Raw genomic sequence first — 21,403 nt, forward strand, 5'->3', positions numbered from 1 at the left:
ACTAGGCTGCAAAAAAAAAAAAAAAAAAAAAATTATAATAATAATCGTGGTGGTGAGAGATAGGGAACTTAGTGCACTACCATTGTTACGCGTAAGCTACCAATTGCTTTTTGTGCGCACGATAGGTTTAGCTGACAACTTGATCAGTCGGTACGGTTAGATAATCCGACTCTCTTTTATTTTGATAAGTGAAGCTGGTTATTGTGTTTGTTTGTATGTGATTCCCGTTTTTAAAAATAGTGGAGTTTCAATATTCTTAGATGTCTTTGACTAGGCTGCAAAAAAAAAAAAAAAAAAAAAAATTATAATAATAATCGTGGTGGTGAGAGATAGTCTGTAGGTACTCGGAAGGGAAGATGGGAAGAGACCGTTATTAAAGTCTTGGGAGCCTGTTTTAGTTTCTCAAATGTTGGTTTTTTTGCCAGGGAGACGAGTACTGTGTATCTTTTGTTCCGATGGCAAACTAATGCCATTTTAAAAAAATTCAAATTGAATTACTTTTCATATTTCATATAAACCTCACAGGTAGTCGCCTCGAGCTGAAACGTGAAAGGGTAAGTTTAGACGAAACCCTGTAAAGTATTTCGTATGGAAAACCGCATGTATCTTACGAGTACATGCTTGCTATGCATGCTATTCCTGTTAATACAACAATCCCACCATTTTCTAACGCGCCGCTGACCTATAAGATGCTTAACTCTTGAGCCTTTACTGGCCGCTTTAGTCACCATTAGTCACCACACGTTTGAGCTACGGGTACTTGTTTAGTTATTGGATTCAAATTGATCGGAGATTGCTGTCATAAAGGTAGGCTATAAATTTGTATGAAGATCTTCCGACTGAGCTAAAGTCTAATAAGCTGTAGAGCTCAGTAAAATTTTATCGACATAGTTCCTGCGATAAGAAATTGATCTCTGGTCCGATTGATTACCTCTACCGATTCCTTGTCGATTACCTCATGGGTCAGCTTCAAAAATATCATTTTACACGCAAAAGTTGATGTATGGCTAAATTATCAGTTCTTCAGGTTGCACTATGATTCGACGCTGATTCGCTTCGGTTAGCCTAACTATGGTCACTTGAAGTACAGTGTATTTTGCAAATATCTCCCTCTTGATTTGGTGACATGACTTTTGAGGTCTAATAATTGTTTGTAACCAAACGCTTAAATTTGAATTTGAATAAGCTAAATGATATCCAATAATTGGAATCATATTTTACTGCACAAATTCATTTTGCCTGACAAATTTTGTTCCAAATTTTTCCCCTGGATTTGGACGAATCACCTTTCCAAGCTGATCGTAAAAGTTTTGACTCACCTCACAGTTACTGTTCATGTGCTTCTTTGAAATTTCTATGAAATAATGTTGTCTGGCTCCACATTGCAGTGTAATAATGCTTGCCCAATTTCTGTAAATGTCAAGTCTCACTGCATTTCATACAATTTTTTATATCACTCTCTTGAAAAAGATGTCAGAGGTGCCATTGGATAACACAATAGACAGTCTACTGGAGCCTGTTCCCAGAGTTGGTGTGACAGATGCTGAGAGGGAACTTGCAAACAATGCTCATGTTGAATTTGAAAGTAAACAATATGACAGGTATGAAATATATTAAAAGGTGAGGTGAAAATAAATCTTGGTTTCAATGGTTTATGCAAAGCTCATGTTAAAGAGGAAATGGACAATATATTCTGTGTGGAAGGCAAGATATAGGACCCCTTTGAAAGTTTTCTTCAGATGCACAGGAATTTAAGGGGTGCATGGAGAAAAGAAAAGGCCTACATGACCTCTGACAGACTGTTAAATCCTTCTTCAAAATTATCCTGTATCATCTTGTGAAACAGAGGAAGAAGTTAATGTGGCATCAAAGTAACTCAAGACTTAATTCTATACAACCATCTGCATTGAATTTTGAATGTTTTTTGTGTGTGTAAAGTATAGAATCTATTTATGAATCCAAAGTCGACTGCAATTGTATGCATGTTTTAATGTCACAACCCTTGTTTTATGCCATATGAAGAAATAAGTTTTGCTTTTGTTTTCAGATGTTTGATGTCATTGAACAAGCTTGCAGAGTTAAGGAAAAATGATCCAAAGGTTCAGCATAACAAACTAGTGGCACAATTTTACCACTCAAGCTGCAGAGGAAGTGAAGAATTTGCCTGTAACTTACTACAGATAAGAAGACAAGTGAGTATTGTATGAGTTCTTGAAGTCCCCAGTGATCAAGATGTAAGGGTTATCTATGGTGTTTATGGTTATTTTTTGTTTATTTCAAACTGTGCAAAGTACTTGTACTTAATTTGTTGGCATTATAATTATATAATAAATGTGTAACTAAAGGCTGATTTTCTCTGGCAATGGAGTTTAAGTCTAAGTTGGAGTCGTAAGAGAACCTCCAATCTGGTGAAAATTGAAAACCATGCTTAAAAGCTGGATGGAATAGGAGTTGGAAGTATCAGATCATTTTCATTTTCTTCTGATTCTGCTTATGACTGTAACACTTATGATCCAGTGAAAACCAGAATATCCAAGCCCCAAGCAGAAGTGGCAGATTCAGCCAATCACATTGGGAGTTCTTAGGCTATTCAATGACTTACAACTCCTACATACCAGTTTTCACTGGTTGCTAAGTGACAAAGTCATAAGTGGCATCAACATTTTTCTTCCAATTTTTTCAGTTTGACTTTCACTAGATTGTATGCTCTTTGATTCTGATTACAACTACATCTCTGAAATGAAAACCAGCCTTAAGAGTTCAAATTTCCACTATGTTTGTGTCTTTATAATTTTCCACAAGTACATGCAATATCTGAAACCATATCTTATAGCCAAGAAATATTACTTCAGACTCTTATAATCATTGAAACCAAGCTTAGATCATATCAGCCATCTTGATTGATGTAATTACAAAAATGTTACAAAAATAATAAATCCTAACAGGGGAAAGGGGGTGGGGTGTCAAGGAGGCTGAATTTTCTACAGCTGTATTTATTGTATATGTTAATGATTTTAATTTTCTAGATCGAGAAAGAGAGTGGTGAAACTGGAGAAGAGTTAGATGACATTGACACAGCTCACCTGTTATACAACGAGTCTGTTATTTACTTTCATGTGAGTCTGCAGAGCTAATACTGTACTTTCTTTTTTTAAGCTTGGATTCAAAGTAAGCCAACTTTAAACAAAGAGAGTATTTTTGTATGTAAGGTGAAGGAATATATGAGCCAACTGTTGATCAGAATATTTTCTGTCTTTATTGAGAGTAAACAATTAATTTGTGAATTTATCTTGTTTCAGTTACGACAGTACACAAAAGCATTGCAAATTCTTGAGAGGCTGTTTAAGATTGTTGAACCCCTAGGTATTTAAAATTTGTATCTAAACTATTTCACTGGTGAATATATTGATTGCAATTACAATTGTTGCATTTTAAATCAGTAAATGTTATGCAAAAGTCAACATGTAATAGAATTAACTCAGAAGTTATATGTTCCTTTGGGATTTGATGCTTAGATAACATAGCATAATTTTTTGTTTTGACTAATCTTTTCACTCCCAGAAGTGATCAAAAAGGAATTTCTTCTTACAAGATCAATACTTTCTCAAGCAAAAGGTGATGAGAAGAGAGAGATACAAGTAGTAAATTGGAACATTGTTTGGTTTGACAACAAACTGTCAGAGCTAAAATTATAGGAAATGTGTGGGAAACATTGTGGGTGTTTGCATTTACATGTACATTGTAGATCTTGCTAGTAAACAGGTTACATGGAAAATCTGATGTTTCCATTACAGTATTTTGGTATTTCTTGTTCCACAGAGGAATCTCTTGGATACAAAATTTGCTTCCTGCTCAGTGAAATTTACTTGACACTCTACAAGGTAATATGTCTTGATTGTAATAATGTAGTTCTCATGCTGTTAAAGGTTAGTTTTCTGGTAGGGGCTTGATTCATCTGTTACATGTAGCTTTCTTTCATGCCTGAAAGCTTACCTTTCTCAAGAGAAAGGGAAGTAGAGATCATTTTTTAGCTATTTTGTGATACTTGTTCCATTAAGATATGTCATGATATCTTTACATGTACAGTTGTATACAAACCAACATTGTACATGTACAGCCAAGGAGAAAAAAAATACTTTATCACCAAGACAAAGTTTGCCAGGCCCACTCCCTCAGCATTGCAGTTCTTTAATCTCTAAGAGTAATTTGCCTCTGACTCTTTCTCACAGAATCACCATTGAATCAAATATAAAAGTCATGAGAATAAAGACAATGATCATCAATTTAACCCTTTACACCCTAAAATCAGTATGTATATTCTCTATACAGCTCTTTATATATTTCCTTAGGTGCTGACAAGGAGAATTTGTTTACCAATCAAAAGCTTCTTTCATTGGTGATCATTTCCTTTATTCTCATGATCTTAACATGTGATTCAAGGGTGATATTGTAAGGAGAAATTTGATGCAAGTCACTCGTAGGGTTTAACCCTTTAACTCCCAAGATCTCACTTGTAATTCTCCTTACTGTCTGCCAAACAAGTATCATTATGTTTGTTTGGAGAATTTGGTACCGGATCAATTAGTAATCCTATAACTGATACTTTTCTTAATTCTCATCACTTGTTTACATGATATTGTATAAATATTGTATGGAGAAATTCTGTCTTGGTCACTAACAGGAGTTAAAAGGTTAAAGGGTTAAGAAGCTCCTGATTGTCAAACAAATTATCCCTGTTAGAGCTACATAGGAAATGTAAAAAAACAGTGTGGAAATTATGAATACTTATGTAAGGGTATGAAAGGCTGACAAATGTAAGATTCATGATAAAAAAACCTAAGGAGATATGCAGAGGTACTACAAGAGGTAAACAGTGAGATGAATTGTAGATGTTGCACAAACAACCCTAGAAGGCTTAAGATTTCATTTTCAAATTATGTAAATCTGAAAAATTTCAATATTTTACATGTTTTCATCTACGGCAGTAAGTGATAACATTATAGTTAATTCTTTAAACGAAAATTTTCTTTCATATTTATTATTTTATTAGGCTGATAAAGCTCACAATGTTCTGTCAGTGTTGGAAGCTGTGGTGTTTGGTTCAAATAAACCAGTTGAGGTACAACCTGTGTAAATGATAACTAAAGCTGTCATACATGTATGTTGTATGTTGGATAGTTTGGTATTATCAACTGAGTTGATTACGAAAATTGGCCACCGTAAAGAGTTCCAAAGCCGACGTTTTGAGTGTTTGTCCTTCGTCAGAGCGAATGACAAAGGGCTAATGCTCGAAACGCTTTGAAATTCTTTACGGTGGCTAACTTACGTTATCAACTCAGTTGATAATATTAAATTACCCTGTTATACTCTCCCACGGACGCAGCACCAAAGTTTCTTTGGAAACTTATTCCCATTTATCATAGGGTGCGTGTAGTTGTTTTCGCACAGTTTAGAAGTTCTATTTCTACTTCAATTCTGTACTTTATGTCAGAGGTGATAAATGGTAAGGTGCAAAATTTGCTTAGATGCCATCAGGTATGTTTGAAAAATTTTCTATAACTAGACTAAAAAAGAATAGAGAGATCTATAGTGAATAGAATTCATAACCATACACTACAATCATTTCATTTTTTGGATCACAATTTTCAGTATTCCTATTTTTGCGAGTAAACTGAATTGTTCTTAGTCATGTTGCGTTGTTGTTTTGTTAAATAAAACGTAGGATTAGACATTACGTTAAAAGTGTACTTATATTCGGTAACTGTGAAAAACAACTCACTAAAAACTCTGTCGGCTGACTATGACTGACAGTCAGTTATCTGTGGGAGATCTGTCGGTAAGTTTGCGTACCAAAATAAAGGTTCTCTATGCCTTGTAGGATGTTCCGACGCGCAGACAGTTGGCTGTTAGTCACAATTAGCAAAATATTACATTCATAGACATCATCCTCAATGTGCTGTTCATTTTTGTTTAAGTCTCAAATGATTCAAGGTGGTTTGCAAGTTCAACTTGGACCTGGAAGTCAAACTGGACCACAACCCATTAAGGAAGTTGACGAGTCACTAAAACTGCACATACATCAGGTACCAAAACGTATCACACAGACTGAAGGATTGAAAGTATGTCTGATTCCACTTGTTCATTCACTCAAAAGTTAAATTATGATTTTTCTTGCAGCATAAAGCTCGTCTGAATATCCTGCTAAAATCAATGAAAGCCTGCAAACGCGAAATAAAGACAGTACTTAACGCGAACAATATGGTAAGCACTTTCGGTTCTCATTGCGCATCTACTAAAACAGCCTTGCAAAGGAAGGAGAACGGCATGATAGAGCCTGAAAGATTGTCACAAATGTGAATCAACTTTTCATTTCTTGCGATTTATGCACTAGGTGGGGTACCCCTCTTATTACTTGGCCGCTATGACCATGCAGAATCGCCTATCATCGTGTCGTACCAAAGTTTTGATAATTGGAGAATATCTCTTGGGGAATATTACAACGATATTCCTCAGTATCGGCCGATGATTAATCTGTCACGCTCGTAGACGAATCTATTGAGTACGAAAATGCTTGAAGGAATATGATCAGGCTGATTCGGTGGTTAGGTGGGTCAGAGTCATACATTGTACCTTGCACTAAACAAAATATACAAGCTCCTGCATTTAATAGAGTTCACAATGACAACATTCTTTCCGTAGACACCTGAAGGACTTTTCCTCAAAAGCAACTTTGAATTCCTGCGTCAGAATTTTCGGAAATCCATCAAGCTGCTCAATAGTGCTCCCAAACCGAACGATCTGACGGATCGAGGCCAGTCAGTGAGCACAATGTATTACAACAACTTGGGATGTATTCACTTCCAAATGCACAAGTACAACTTGGCTGCACTCTACTTCAGAAAGTCTTTACAGGAAAATAACAAAGCCCTTTCCGCGCTTCCTCCTGTTGACAAAAGTATGTTTATTTTTCCGTGTTTATTTCCTTGTTATAAGTCAGGGAGAAGTGGTTTTTACGGTAATCGAATATACTGTTGTAGTGTAAACAGTTCAGTCACCTTTCTTTGTCAGTCAAAAAGTCGTATACATAGTTTGGTATTTTTGTAAAGAATACTATTTTAACGAGGTTTTTATTGGAGCGTAGAAGCCAATTTCTTCTGAATGATCGGTGCTGCTGTATGGGGGGTGGGGTGGGGGGGGGGGGGTCGCTGGAGAGGATGGATAGTTTATAGGCAGGAAATGTACGTGAACATTGTTCGAATAAAACTATTACCTCTGTAGATGCCCCTGTCTCCAGCCGCACCTTAGTGACCCTTGGTGTTAGCCGCCGTCACGAGATCCTCTATAATTTGGGAATTCAACTGCTGTTTTCTGGCCGACCCGTTGTTGCTTTTGATTGCCTGGTTGAAGCTGTACAAATATACCACACAAATCCTCGACTGTGGCTTCGACTTGCTGAGTGCTGTATTGTAGCCTTCCAGTTGGTAGGTTACATATTTTGTTACCACCAGCCCAAGACTTCATATATTTACTCCGTCATTTGGATAAGAAATAATATTTTAATTTTAAACCGCTTTTTGGATAGGGAATTGTATTCAGCTGCTGGAGCTATCTTTCAGGAGTTAGTCGCGTTCTCATGGCAGAGCTTACAAAATGGTTAGAGGCTTAAAGTTAGTGTTTTAAAGGCAACTGAACGCACTTGTCCCAGAGAGAATGAGCTCGAAATTTCCTTGCATCGCACCCCTTTCTGTATTTATCTTTTTGTTTGTTTGTTTGTTTGGTTTTTTTTTTTACACAAGTTAACCTCTATCTTTTTTCAAAGGTGCCATGGGATAATGACGACTAATTGAACACAGTTTACCATCATTTTCGACCTTATAAATTTTAATTTAAGTTTAAGACCCGTAGGGTGGAACAGTGCTATATACATATACATATATATATATATATATATATTCTATGATTTATTTTTTTCTCATTGCACAGTCGGACGACTTTAGACAACAGTGCATCAAGAAGAGCGATGTTGTTCAGGATGTTGTGGGTTCAGGTCCTCACCGTAAGATCGTCCTTACCCCTCAAACTGACAAACAGTGCGGTACTGAGTAAGTGAAACAGTAGCAGTTTAGTTTATTTTAGTCCACATCTCTATTCTAATTTACTTAAACACTCCACTCCCTTCTCAAAGATAAGTGTTAATCTATTTTTTGAGCCCTCCAATTTCTTCTTTTACAAAAATTGACAAGGGGGAATGTTTCAAGAATTATGACGAAGATTTTAGTTTTTTTTTTCTAGTTTGAAAACTGGGAAAGAAGAACCCTCTTTCTCTTCTTGAATTTTAAAACAGTAGATGTCAAAGGAGCCACTTAACGGTTGGGGCATCGAAACAACTTAGCCATCATTCACCTCCTTTGACCTCATTCTTCGTGAAAACTGCATGTAAACAAATCAGGCAAGGTGCAGAAACAAACATTGCCATCCATGTTGCATTTCCTTTACAGAGAAAACAGAGGTCAGTCTGCTGCAATGCCAGCCTGTACTCTAGCATTTGCGTCTTTGTGTCTTCAAAATGCTCTGATGCTGTTAAAAAGTGCGGAGGTGACACAAGTCCATGAATCAGAGAGTGTGCAGGAGAATCAGGCAGTAAAAGAGGAGGATTCACTTGGCCAGGAAACGGACGCTTCAAGGTATGTAGGACTTGTGTCACATGTAGACTTAGTGGTGAATCAGCTCACTGCAGGGTCTCTGTGGCTCAGTGGTGGAGCATCGGTGAGCAGAATTCAATGGTCTGAGGTTCGATTCTTCATGGGGACTCTAATTTTACATCGTCCCAAGTTCGTGACAAGACTGAAAGACATATGTCCTTTTGCCAATACCTCTGCCATGATACTTTGGGAACAGTTTTTGTTACCGTCATGTTTACTGCCTTGCGAATCAGTTCAAATATTTGTATTTACATAATTGTGTCATGTTGCAGTGACAGTGGTGGCTTAAGTCGGTCCTCCTCAATTCAGAGTGAGACAAGTATCCCAGCTCCCCCCGGGCCACCGGTAAAACTTCGTGAGCTTCCACACTTGAGGTAAGTGTGCACATTAGCAGCAGCATGAAGCAGTCCGTGTCTGTCATTGGGTTTAGACACCAAAACAGGAGTTTTAACTTGAGCATATTTTGCTTGGGAATTGATCTGTAAAATATAAAAAAGAGTAAGACAGTGTTATGTTCCGGGGAATGTTCTTATTACTGGCAAAAGATGATCGAAATAAACTTATAGGTATTCCTTTATCTATGTTATTCCTGTTTGGGTAGGCTCCAATACCGTTCCAGAACTTTGGCTCATTTCCCGAACAGCGGTTGCTAATGGAGTCACGTGTTTAGAATTCTTATTATACATGTTTTTAACAAGTTGTGGACGGAATACGAATGCCTGATATCGATTGGGTTCGATTGATTTGAAACGCGAAATATACAGATTGTTAAATTTGAATGTGATTCGAGAAAAAGGTAGTCACCGTCGGCGAAGCGTTAAAAAAAAAATCGGCACCCAAACTAGACAGCTGCAAAAAAAAAAAAAAAGGGCTAAATTTTTGATCGAGTTGGTTTGAATTTTCGTTCCAAGTCCCTTGCTAATAAACAACATGGCTCAATTCCTTTGGTGCTTTCTGCAGATGTTGATTGATAATGTTTCGTGTCATTACAGGTGCTCCATTCTAGCGTGCAGTTCTTATGTCGCGCTGGGACTGGGTGACAATGTGATGGCCTTAGTTCATGCGCAGAAACTTCTCTCACAATCTAATCTTGTAGGAGCACTCAAGTAAGTGGAAATGTAACATAGTTATTATGATAACCATCACAGGAAGATTTTCTTTCCTTTTACTTAGATCTTCATTAATTAAAGATGCTATTTGTTTGATTGTCTTCTCCCTTATTAAAGGTTTCTCGGCCATTTGTACGCTGCCGAAGCTCTGATCAAACTGAATCGTTTACCGGAAGCTATAATGCATTTGTCACCTGATAATATCAACAACATTAACATCATTCCGGCCAGTACTACTGCGGAAGGTATTTTGCCTCATCACTTGATATACAAAGTTTGGTTGTACTTTGGAGGAGTTTCGGGATCAATGTGAGTGTATTAGCAACTGCGGATCTATCCCCCCCCCCCCTCCTTACCCAACATTAACCTTAACTTGTTATCAGCTGACTATTGTTGGGTTAGGGGAGGGGTACGTGCGCAGTTGCTTAGGTACTGACATTGATCCGAGTGTTCAATATTTTTTCCATGGTAATTAGTTTCATTTTGCTGAAATTTGTGTTGTTTGCCATGTTTTTCGGCCGTCATATTTCCATTTTCTTTCGCAGTTGGATCAGGGGAGAATGTTGATAAGGAAAAGGAAACGACCAAGCCTCGCGGTAAGAAAAATCCCTTTCCATAAATACCCGCGATTACTACTATCAGTTATCGGCCTGACCCCGGATGTTCGAGGGGTGGATGACGTTCTCCATTAGATAAATCTCTATCTAACAGATAGCACAGCACGTTTTTGGCAGTAACTGGACAGCCATTTCTGCGTTAGATAGTGTTACTCGCCCTTTGAACAACCAGGCCCTAATATCTTGTCACTGATGGTTAATAAGGGGATGAAGCAACGGGGAATATTGCATCTTCTTCTGTAAGTCATATATGGCAGTTAACCCCAACTGTTAAGTTCACTGAGATGTAAGTCTATTTGCTGTTTACCACTCAGTGAATGGTTTAGTTTCCTTGACATTCTAGTAGTACCCATATAAATTTTTGGTTGGATGAAGGTACTTTGAGAGTGAGGTCGTGGAGTGAAAGCGGGCTAAACGAGGATACTATTAGCTAGGATATTTTAGCTCGCGCGCGCTCGCTTAGTTTGTTCAAACTCCTTTGGCGTCGTTTTTTCATTTTAGGCCTTCAAATAATTTTACCTTTCCTCGTCTGTTTATTCAACAGCCTGTGAGAAGATGACTTTTCCAGAGACATTAAATGAAGCCCGTTCCTCGTTCCTTGTTAATCTAGCCGGGGTGTACAGTTTACGGAGCGAGTTTGATAAGGCACGGAAGTGCTTACAACAGGTAATTCATGCAAACAATAAAACAAAGTTTTACCAAGAGTTCCCTTAACAAAAGGTAGCCAAGCATTAAAGATGAATACACTCAAAGGCGTCGAGTGCAACTAGTTAGTTTCACATGCAAGTCTGTGCCAAAAAGATGAAGCATTATAGCCTTTCAGTAAGTCATATATGGCAGTCAGCCTCAACTGTTTAAGCTCATGGAAATGCTTAGTATTGTATACGAAACGAGAAACCTAAAAAGGGAGTAACTTGGTCTTCGTGAGCTGTGATGTCTAGATACGTCGTATTCATTGTGCCTTGAGTGTAAGGAGAACCTGGGAGAGAAGAGAAAAAGAAGCAAATCCTTGTGAGTTTATCAAGCTGGTTGTGTGTCCAGTTATGTGGTTGTGGACATGGAGGTCTACACCTTATCTTCCTCTCTCCACCCCCCTCCCTCCCTCTCACCTTGTCCCTTAGTTTCCCCCGTCCCGCCTTTCCTCAGGCAAAAACGTAAGTCCATCTTAAACCTTAGGCAAAGTGGTTGATTTTTTGTCCTTTCATTGTTATTTTGTTGAAAATCTCAAGGATCACCACAGCTTTGTTTCTTCTGTAGGCTTGTTCTCTCGGCTATTCTAAAGACTTCTCTGCACGCGTTGTTTTATTGGCCGTGTACATAGAGCTTCAAAGCGGTGAGTGTGTGTTTTCTTTACTTTCTATTGTCAATATTTTCAAGCCGACCGCAGCGCTCTTTCAGATACGCTTGCGTCCTTATCAGGATGCACAACACATCGGGAAGTCGCAAAAAATAAAAAAAAACTTTAAAGCCTTTACATCTGGCTTACGCTTCTGTTAAATTAAAGTAATATACTGATGTAGGTAAGTCAGTAAGAGTTGCGCTAACTTGCGAGCTTCGTATGGCCAATTGACTGACGGGAATCGTCATTGCGTCGATAAAATTAGTGCTCTTGAGAGAAATGACGAAACCGTTCAAATTGATTGTAGTAACTGTGATCGGCTGTCACTTCTTGAGTTTCAAAGAGCAGCCCCAGACTCCTCGGAATACCTCAAAGAGCGCGCGGCTGAATGACACCGTTTTGTTGTCTCTATAGGGAACACCGCTGGTGCACTGCAAACGATTAAAAAGCATCAGGTACTTCCGTTTAGCAAAGGGTTCAAGGCAGTGAAGAAGACACGTGGAGCTGACGTGTGGAAAACATAAAGGATCTAACACTGTTGCTGGTTGATGCGAAATCTTATGTGAGGATCTTAATCAGTTAACCCCAGTGGTTACCTTTAGTTTGCTCTTGAACAGTCAAATAATAAGAATAAATAGAATTTCATCGAACGAGCGGGTGTTGTTTACCTTCGAAGCTGCCTTTCCTCGATTTTGTTCGTAACAGTCAAGGTTTATGTTAATCTAGATCCTGTACTATTTCGCAATTAGTTACAAGAATAAAGCTCAAACGAAAGTAGATATCAGCGTCTGCTACTGAGAGATTATCATGTTGAAGACCCATGAGCGAATCGAATATACACTCGATTGCAAAAACGTTGACACCTTGAAAGCATAAACTGTAACTGTAAACGTAAATCGTCCGAGTATGCTTTGGGCATACTTTTTTTTCCAGCAATGTATTTTTTATTGCAAAGAATAAGAATAGTAAATTATTGATTATCATGATGGAAATGAGGTTATTGTTTAAACACTACCCACAAATCCGTCGGGTCTCATCGTTCACGGTTTATGCTTTCAAGGTGTCAACGTTTTTGCAATCGAGTGTAGTTGAATGCTGGAAAGAGAGTCAACTGTGTCCCTCTTAGTGTCCAAGACACGAGCGGTAAATTGTTGTAATGCTGTATCTTGGCATTGTGGTGATTATTTCAGTTTTTTCCGTATTTATTTTCTCAAGCTCAACAAAGTAATAAGAACTGTTGAAGAGGATTTTATCCTCTGATGTAATGGTAACACAGTTTATGTTCTTGGGCTAAAATTACTCTGGACTGGGCCCAAAACATATTTTTGTTGTTTTGTTCTTAAAAAGTGTTGCGTGTCAAATCCATGGGACCTTCGTCTTTTGCCCCACGACTCCAGGAAGAGGGGCAATTCTCCCAGCCGCTGCATGTAGTGGGGACTTGAGTTGACCCCAGCGCTTTGTGTAGCTCTTGGCTCGAACTTAAACTTGACCTTACCTCTTACGTTGTTTGTAACCAGTTTTATTTGTATATACCCCATAGTTCTTTTCGTGCACGCTGATTGGCGATTTCAGAAGTGTGTATAATTCACCACTGAGTAGCCGAAGAGACAAACTCGCCCGTCAAGAGTTAGATTTCCGAGCATTTTTCGGTGTATTTACAGAAATAAACTAATATTTTGGTTTCAGTGTGGCACATACTAAAACATTATTTCATTCACCTCAGTGTCAGTGAAAATGTTTCTTCCACTACGGTGAATAATGGTTAACCATTCTGTATCCTCAGTCATCCTGGTTCCTTTACGGATTGTCCTCAAGTTCTGTTGCCTTTTATACCTTAAGGAGACATTAATTTTATAGGGTTTAGAATAGTTATTCTGTAAGTCGCAACAAACCACTTAAAACATCCTCCCTCATATAGAAATTGACTAATAATTTCTTCCCATAGCTGGCCTGTCTCACGGTCATGAGTAACGAGACACGGTGTGTTTTAATCATGTCAAATGATTAACCAATTGGCTCTCAGTAACCTAACACGTTTTCTCGCTACTGAATCAAGTGAACTGTGTTCGGGTTCATGAAGACTGGGTCTAGTACAGGCGATGCCTCATTGTTAAGCCTCTAGCCTAAAAGCGCGAGCGAAGAATTCTTGCCTTTGAACTGCGGTTAGTACACAGGAATATTTAGCAACTATAAGATCCTTTACAACTATCTCATTTCCCTTTCTGTATTTACCCTCTTTTCTCATAGGTTTGGTAATAGATGACCTCATTGTACGTGCTTTTATTTCGCAACATAAGTAAATCGAAGCGTAATTAATAGTCTCCTGTCATTTATAAAGCAAATAAGGACGTTATTGTATTGATAACAAAATTCAACAAGCAACGAAATTCACGGGCCTTGGAGATTATCAAAACGTTTTCCTCGGAAACATTTAGAATCACTAGGTCGTCATGTCAGTGAGAAATCTCACAGTATGAGATGAAAAATGGCAAGATAGTGGTCGAAGCCAACCGTTAGACTGTTTTGCGTGTTTCAAAGAAAGGTGCTTCTACTCATTATTAAAATCACCCCGTGCGAAGTGATATTAGCAAGATATGACGTTCCGTCAGCCAATCAGATCGCACGCTTCTGTTTAATCACCTCAGCAATTTTAGGATAAGTTAAAGGCAGGAGGGTGCTAAAATGGAAAGCAGATGCTTCGAGTCTCCACGAGATTGCTAAGGTTCTAGACGACCAAACAGAAAACCTTTTCACATTTGAAGAAACCACAGGTATTTTTGTCTACGTTTCCCTCGTTATGTCAGAAAAGGTCGAGTGCAATGTTTATGTGTGTGTTTTACCTTCGTATGATGGATAAGTTGCAGATGCTATAAAGAACTGCAAATATCTTCGTGTTACAAATCTGAACTCTGCATTAATACACCAAAGTTGTTAAATGCTGTTTAAGTGGCGAATTCATTTCTCCAGATTCTTACTTCGCGCCAAAAGCTGCTTACAGTAAGTGTTTTGAACCATTGCTGCGAATGAAATAACGAAGCGAAGGTTCTTCTTTTAAATAAGGCTTTTATATTTATTGTAATTTTCCAACGATCGATTGACAGTTGGAATTATTTCCCTCAGCGATGATCTCATTTCTTATATGTATTAATTCAAAATTTGCATCTGTGTGTTCAGTATAAATATCGATCACGAATAAATCGACCAAAGCAAGAGTTATGCTGGTAAAATAAGTCGTTTATTTCTATGGAAATTTGCCTGTAAGTGTGTGTTAAGAACAAATATCACGAATATATTGGCGAAGCTAAGGCGTTTTCCTCGCAAATAAGTCATTTATTTTTATGGCGTATTCCTACTTGATTAGTTCAAAAGACATCTGAAATCATTTGCCACTGAGATAAATCGTAACTCTCTAATTACTGGCGTTTGATTTTAAGCTTTCATGGAAGGGCATATTGTCTCATGCAAAAGCTTCAAGCACATGCTGTATTTGCCATGACAAATTTTAATTATCAAACTGAGCAGAACGGCCTAAAAAGCTGATAAATATTGTTTGCGAGAGTAAACCATCGATTTGAACACCTGCTGAGCAGACCTGTTATGACTAAATTTCTATTTCTTTCTTTTGCAAATGATTTTTTTTCTCTACTTTTGCTCAAAGAGTAAGTGGAAAGCGGTTTAATTATCGCCAGTCGATATCACTTTTAAGTCTTACATGTGTTGCAACAGTGTCATCTTACAAAGTGAATTCGTGCTTGATAAGTTCGCCTATTAAAGATCTTTAAATGACGGGGGACATTTTTGTTCCGGTTAACAATCAAATTAGCAGAAACAGTGCGTTTAACAAGGATTGGGTGCTAATTTTCAGTTCATTGTTTGCCTGTAATTAGGCGCGATTTTGTCTCTTCGGCTGCGCGGAGGTGTATGATACTTGCGAATCACTTCCGAAAGAGCCAATCAGCGTTTGAAAAGCTTTATTTACCTGTGTGGTATTTAGAAAAAAGACTGTTTTTGAACAACGGACCTGAAAGGTAAAGTCTTTGGGTCAGTGCTCTAACGTGCCGAAAAATTTCGCTTTTCACCTGTAGATTTGTGTATTATCACCTATACAATATAGTAATCCACTTTCATTGTATCTTACTCTTAGCTTCAATTCAGGTAAAATGAGTGACCAGATCGTTTAATGTAATGTGCATATTTTTCAGGGCTTTCTCGAACTAACAAAGATCGGCTCAAAGCAAATTGATTTTACCTGTCAATTTTGATTAAGGATGGATTTCTTCCGTATGGTGAGAACTTTTAGTCTAGTAACGGCACGGGTTTTGCCGAAATATTAGCGAAAACACTCCACGTTTTTTAGCATCTTGATAAACTTTAAATATTTTTTCCCTTATTTAAATTATATCAAAATGATTGGCTATTTTTTCACTTTCAAACGTTCCACCTAATAGCAGGGATATGCTTCTTTTAATGGCAAATGATTAAATCTTGCATGTGTAATTTCTCGTTCTATCCTCGCTTTTGTTTCTTGTCTACTGCATACGAGACAGTTAGTGGTCCTAAGCCGTGCCATCTTTATTCGTTAAGTCACACTGGGATTACGAGAGTTAAGTAGTCAAGGGTTTTAAAGAGTTTCGCTTTACAGTAGTAAGTACGCCACTAAATTCACACACAATGTATGAGATAAGACATACTCCTTTTCGAGGGAGTAAGTACAATCTTCTTTCGAGGCCTGATTTTTTTTTGTTCAGTCAAGTTTTCACAATGATTTTAATTGTTAACTGTAAGAGACCAATATGTCACCTTTCACTTGACCAGTTAAGAACTAAGATCATGTGTTTTAATTTACGCTTTGGGTAAGAGAAGCGACAGGTAATGGATATTTTTTTTGAAAACCGATATTAGATAATCTCGTCACTTATTAATCAATGCAAAATGACAGATTAATGTTGAATAACCAATCTTGATTTGCAAACTGAAGCTGGGATTGAGTCGGATCGTATAGTGAGTCGTAACGGTCTATATATGGTAAGGTGCCTGCAAAATTTTAAGGATAATTTGGTTTCATCAACTGAGTTGACAAGGTAAATATATTGGCCACCGTCATGTACAAAGTTTCCAAAGCTGACGTTTCGAGCGTTAGCAGTTGATAAAACAAAATCTTCTTGCATTACTCCCACCGACGCAGCGCTACAGTTTCTTTAGAAACTAACCCCCTTAGAACAAAATTAAGACTTGGTGGATCTACTTAAAATTTATATCAGATTAAGCTTTTTTTTCATTGAAATGTTCGCGGCATTTTGTTTAAGCGCAAAAATATTTAATAATTAAAATTATAAATTCTGCCTTTTCTTGCGCATATCACCTTCTGACCCGGGTTGTTCAAAGCTGGGTGAAGATAATCCAAGGTTAGGGTGGAATTTGATTTCAGGTCTAAAAGCTTTAAAAGAAAATTCAGTTCAAATCTTTTTGCTTGCAATATGCCCCTTGGGTGCTCTAAAAACAATAGAGAAAATGTTCCCTAAGAGGCTTTGGAAAAAGAAAAAAAACCTGGATTAAAATTTAACCATGGTTAGCGCTAATTTGCTTTCGAAAAAGCAGCTGAACATTTTCTATTTTTCCTGAAAATTAAAAAGGGATTCAGTAAGGAATAAAGAGACGTCAGTCTCCGAAATAATTCAACAAAAGTCATTTGTTAATCAAATATTTATCTTATTTTCAAGCAAAACACCTGTTTGTGAAAGAATATGGAATATGGGTGGGTGTTAATTGAAGCTTTGGAGAGGTTTTATTTTGGGGCTTTTAAAGATTATGTGAAGGACGTTGCCCCTAGGGAAACATTGCCTGTAAGGAAACACTTCTTAAGTGCAAACGAATTAGTTCATGTGTCATATGTTAATTTTCTCTTTTCAAGTTTGTTTGTGAATGACAGTTAGGTTTTTTTTAAATGTTATCTCATTGAGGATTGTAGTTATTTCCCTTTAAGCGTGGTGATCAGTTGACTTGCAATCTGAAATCATGGCGGCTCCTACGACATCTCTACACGAAGAACTGTTGTCCCGATCGATTTCCTCCACTGCTGGAGAATCATTCCTGTACGCGTTCATTGTATCTGTAGGCACTGTTGGTAACTTTGCAGTTCTTCTGGTCTTGTACAAAAATCATCGTCTCCGGAACATTCCCGCGTATTTTGTTGTTTCCTTGGCGATATCTGATATCATAATGCTGGATTTGTGCGCGCCATTTTCAATAGCAGTACTTATGACTGGCGACTGGTTATTTGGAGACCTACTCTGCCAGATTCAAGGTTTCATCGTCATGTTGGTCGCCTGTGCTTCGTTAGGAACACTTGCTCTAGTTGCGATAAACAGGTAAGAATAAATTCAGTTTTAATTCAATGAATTCAATTTTTGATAAATGAAGTAGAGATTTGGAAAGAAAGATCTGTTTTGATGAAGAGTGCCAACCTTTGTTTTCAATATTTGTTTGACTTTTTTTATCTTAGCTCTAGTGAATATTTTTTCCAGGCGTATTTTGGCATTCGTTTATCAACGGCACGCAAGCGCCATTCGCTGATAGAATGGGTAAGGGGAATTGTAATTGCGCTGCATGTATTGTAATGACGAGGACGAGAAACGGTGTTGTAAAGCAAAGCTACAATCAGGGTAAATTCAAGTTTTCTCCCTTGAGCAAGAGGAAACATTATTTAAAATTACTTATTAGACAAAAGACCAAACCTAAAATTTAATGTTAGTTTCCGCACCACAATCGATGGCCAATCAGACTCGTGCAGCTCAGTTCCTTGTAGATCATATAAACCAAGATTATCATTCGGCTTAATTTTGTAAGTATCAACGCTCTATAAGGTCAACTTAACCCGTCGCCTCACTATTCCCTTTTTGTTCGCCGTTGTCTTCTGCGTCCCCCTCTTTTATTGCACAGATGCAAAATAATTTGTTTCCTCTCAGTTTATTGAACGAAACTAGAAACAAAATATAGCGCAAGGTAGGATCTGCAAATCGTTTTCAGGAAAAACTCTTATTAAGCTGTGCCGATGCAGGGTTAAAAAAGAAGAAAAAAATGAATGTCGTTAACAATGATGGCCCTTGTGCTATGTGGCATTGACAATAGTCCTTCCCGCTGTTAGGATCAGTTGAGTCAAAAGTGTCGTGAGTGCGAATGGATGAAAAATAAATTCAATTTGCTATTTCCAAGGTTGTTAAATGGAAAAGGGAAACCTTCCATGCACGATTCCTTTATTACTGGTTTCCTTTGTAAACACTTTATTGGCAAATACAGTGTCATTACATTTATTCGGAACACCCTGTCTTGACAGTTGGATTCACCCCAATTATTACTTTTTCCTCTTTCAAGAAGACATTTTTTAAACAAAAAAATGGCGTTATCTTTAAAGTGAGGTTATTTAAACCACGGAAGTCCTATTCACAGAGTTGCAATTCGTTTTATTCAAATATTTTGATTCTGATCCATTTTTTTTCTTTTCGGTGTACCAAACCGGGAAAATTATTATTTGCACTTGTTTCCCCAAGTCAAGATAAAAATAAGTAAATAAAAAAACTTTGGAACAACATGCGACACGCTTAAATTTCTGGCGAATTATTAATCGTTGCATTCTCATTTCATCCGTACTTTTTTAGTGTCATGATGATGATCTATGGTAAAATGTTGGAAGATTCAATTCCATTTGAGTATTTTTTTCCGTTGTCAAAGAAATGCAATAACAAAATTCATTAGATGAATAAATTTTTTTTGAACCAAAAAGTAAATACCTCAAATTGGTGTCAGGCTACCAGCCTAATTGAATTGTTACTTGTAAGTTAAGCGAATTGTATGAGCAGAATTTGAAACAATTTGCTCTAACTTTAAGATGCCGTTTTTTTTCTTAAGGAATTTTTCGGTCACATTTGATTTGACTTGCATGAGTTGTTTATGCTGAAATTAGGTCGAAAAACCGACCGTCTTAAAATTGACTAAAATGTATAACAACTCACAAATCTGACGGAAAAATCGGTAGCGTAGTTACTGTGGTTCTTCTTAAATATTTTAGGGACACTTAATCGAACTCATCAAAAAAAGCTTTCATTGCAAGTCACGTTTAACTGAAAATAGTTTTGCATCTAGTCGGGGTGGACAGGATAGGGATTCTAAGAGAAAATTACTCCAAAGAATTTCCTTTTATTCCTTGCGTTGAAAGGCGCAGAGCCGATGAAAGAGCGGGAAAGCACGAGCACTGGGTTCTATTGGTTGGAAAGAAGGCACCGGCCTGCGTTTGCTAAGCTAAATCATCATGTAACTCCTTGAAATTCAATCTATGGTTCCTCCTCCAGTTTAGAGACGAAACCAGAGATTTCTTGTCAACTCCTTTCCTTGACTCGAGCAGTTTACATTGCGCCTAATATCAGGGAGTTGACGGAATTAAAATTTTTAATGTCTGCTGATTTTTGGAGGATGCTATATACAACCAGAAATACACAATGTCCAATAAGTATTACAATTTAGAATTGCACTTTATTCATCTGGATAGAAATAAAATGAATGACTAAACCTCTACCACACTTGATTAGAAGTGATTTGCCGAAACAGATTCATATTTACTGACACCATTTTCCAAAAAGGGTCCATCTACTGATACCTTTTGGTTTTGTTTCTCAGATATTTTCATATTGTCAAAACCTCACAGTACAGAGTTATCTTCACTCCAAGGAACGCAGTCCTCATCATACTCGGTGGATGGGCATCTGCCTTTATCACACCTTTGACTTACACTGCGGCTGGTAAAGATTACGTATTCCAACCTGGAAAGTTCTTTTGTTTCATGGAATCGAAGTTCACTTTGCTCGTGCTACCCTTTTACGGTTTTATTGCCATCTCAATGTTAATTCTCATCGTATGCTACCTGAGTGTGTTCAAAGCGTTGAAAGCCCATGAGAAAAACGTTTCAAACAATCTTCGGAAAGGAAACACCCGCCAAATAGTAATTTCGTTGGAAGATATCAGGGTCACCAAGATTTTATTTGCTACTGTGGTAGGCTTCGTCCTGTGCTGGACACCAGTACTGGTGATTGACATTGTCGATGCATTTCTTGGGTCGGAATGGGAGCTAACCCGTGGGACCTATTACATGTATACCATATTTGGTATTACAAGTTCCGCCATTAACCCTATAATTTATGGAGTCATGAATCCTTCCTACAGGAAAGCTTATTGCCGGTTATTCGGATGCCGCCGAGTAGGTCGCGTCGGAGATGTGCCAACTACCCAGGGACCGGAGCTGACGAAACATGAATTGATCCCGCCAGCAAACGACGATTCGTCAAAGACTTATTCACAGCAGATCCCACGGTCTGTACACCAGGTTCCTTTTTCTGATCAAGAGTGAGAGGGTCATACGAAAGCCCCACTAAGGCAAAATTAAGTTAAACTTTTATCAAAATGTACAAGACGAGCTGGCGTTTTACAATGCAGCTAAAAAGTTCAAAATAATCAGGGAACTGTGTGGTATGCTGATCAAGCACGAACTCCACAAAAATCGAATCCACGGAAATCAGATCAACCATGAAAGTTTTTTGGTCTCTGTTTCGAAAAAGTGAGAGATAAAAACAAACAAACGTACAATCA

General features: G+C 37.7%; 2 protein-coding genes across 2 annotated transcripts; both read left to right on the plus strand.

The window, feature by feature from the left end:
- The first annotated feature begins 705 nt into the window (after positions 1 to 705).
- LOC131773609 (CCR4-NOT transcription complex subunit 10-like) lies at positions 706 to 12,546 on the plus strand. Its single transcript, XM_059089553.2, has 20 exons — positions 706 to 807; positions 1,471 to 1,601; positions 2,048 to 2,192; positions 3,027 to 3,116; positions 3,300 to 3,363; positions 3,820 to 3,881; positions 5,051 to 5,119; positions 5,976 to 6,083; positions 6,178 to 6,261; positions 6,700 to 6,955; positions 7,279 to 7,481; positions 7,984 to 8,102; positions 8,499 to 8,684; positions 8,975 to 9,076; positions 9,695 to 9,808; positions 9,929 to 10,056; positions 10,357 to 10,407; positions 10,973 to 11,094; positions 11,686 to 11,761; positions 12,182 to 12,546. The coding sequence occupies exons 2-20, from the start codon at positions 1,471 to 1,473 to the stop codon at positions 12,289 to 12,291; spliced, it is 2,220 nt and encodes a 739-aa protein (XP_058945536.1). The 5' UTR covers positions 706 to 807; the 3' UTR covers positions 12,292 to 12,546.
- Positions 12,547 to 14,348: 1,802 nt separating this feature from the next.
- On the plus strand, positions 14,349 to 21,386 carry LOC131773705 (melanopsin-B-like). The gene is made up of 3 exons (XM_059089650.2): positions 14,349 to 14,538; positions 17,751 to 18,135; positions 20,438 to 21,386. The coding sequence occupies exons 2-3, from the start codon at positions 17,783 to 17,785 to the stop codon at positions 21,162 to 21,164; spliced, it is 1,080 nt and encodes a 359-aa protein (XP_058945633.2). The 5' UTR covers positions 14,349 to 14,538; positions 17,751 to 17,782; the 3' UTR covers positions 21,165 to 21,386.
- Positions 21,387 to 21,403: the final 17 nt, after the last annotated feature.

This window comes from Pocillopora verrucosa, chromosome 3, assembly GCF_036669915.1.
Source record: "Pocillopora verrucosa isolate sample1 chromosome 3, ASM3666991v2, whole genome shotgun sequence".
NCBI lineage: Eukaryota > Metazoa > Cnidaria > Anthozoa > Scleractinia > Pocilloporidae > Pocillopora > Pocillopora verrucosa.

Coding starts and splice junctions, on each gene's coding strand:
- LOC131773609 (XM_059089553.2), top strand. CDS start 1,471: ATGTCAGAGGTGCCATTGGATAACACAATAGACAGTCTACTGGAGCCT. Junction 3,364..3,819: donor TAAGATTGTTGAACCCCTAG/GTATTTAAAATT, acceptor CTTGTTCCACAG/AGGAATCTCTTGGATACAAA. Junction 10,057..10,356: donor GGCCAGTACTACTGCGGAAG/GTATTTTGCCTC, acceptor TTTCTTTCGCAG/TTGGATCAGGGGAGAATGTT.
- LOC131773705 (XM_059089650.2), top strand. CDS start 17,783: ATGGCGGCTCCTACGACATCTCTACACGAAGAACTGTTGTCCCGATCG. Junction 18,136..20,437: donor GCTCTAGTTGCGATAAACAG/GTAAGAATAAAT, acceptor TTTGTTTCTCAG/ATATTTTCATATTGTCAAAA.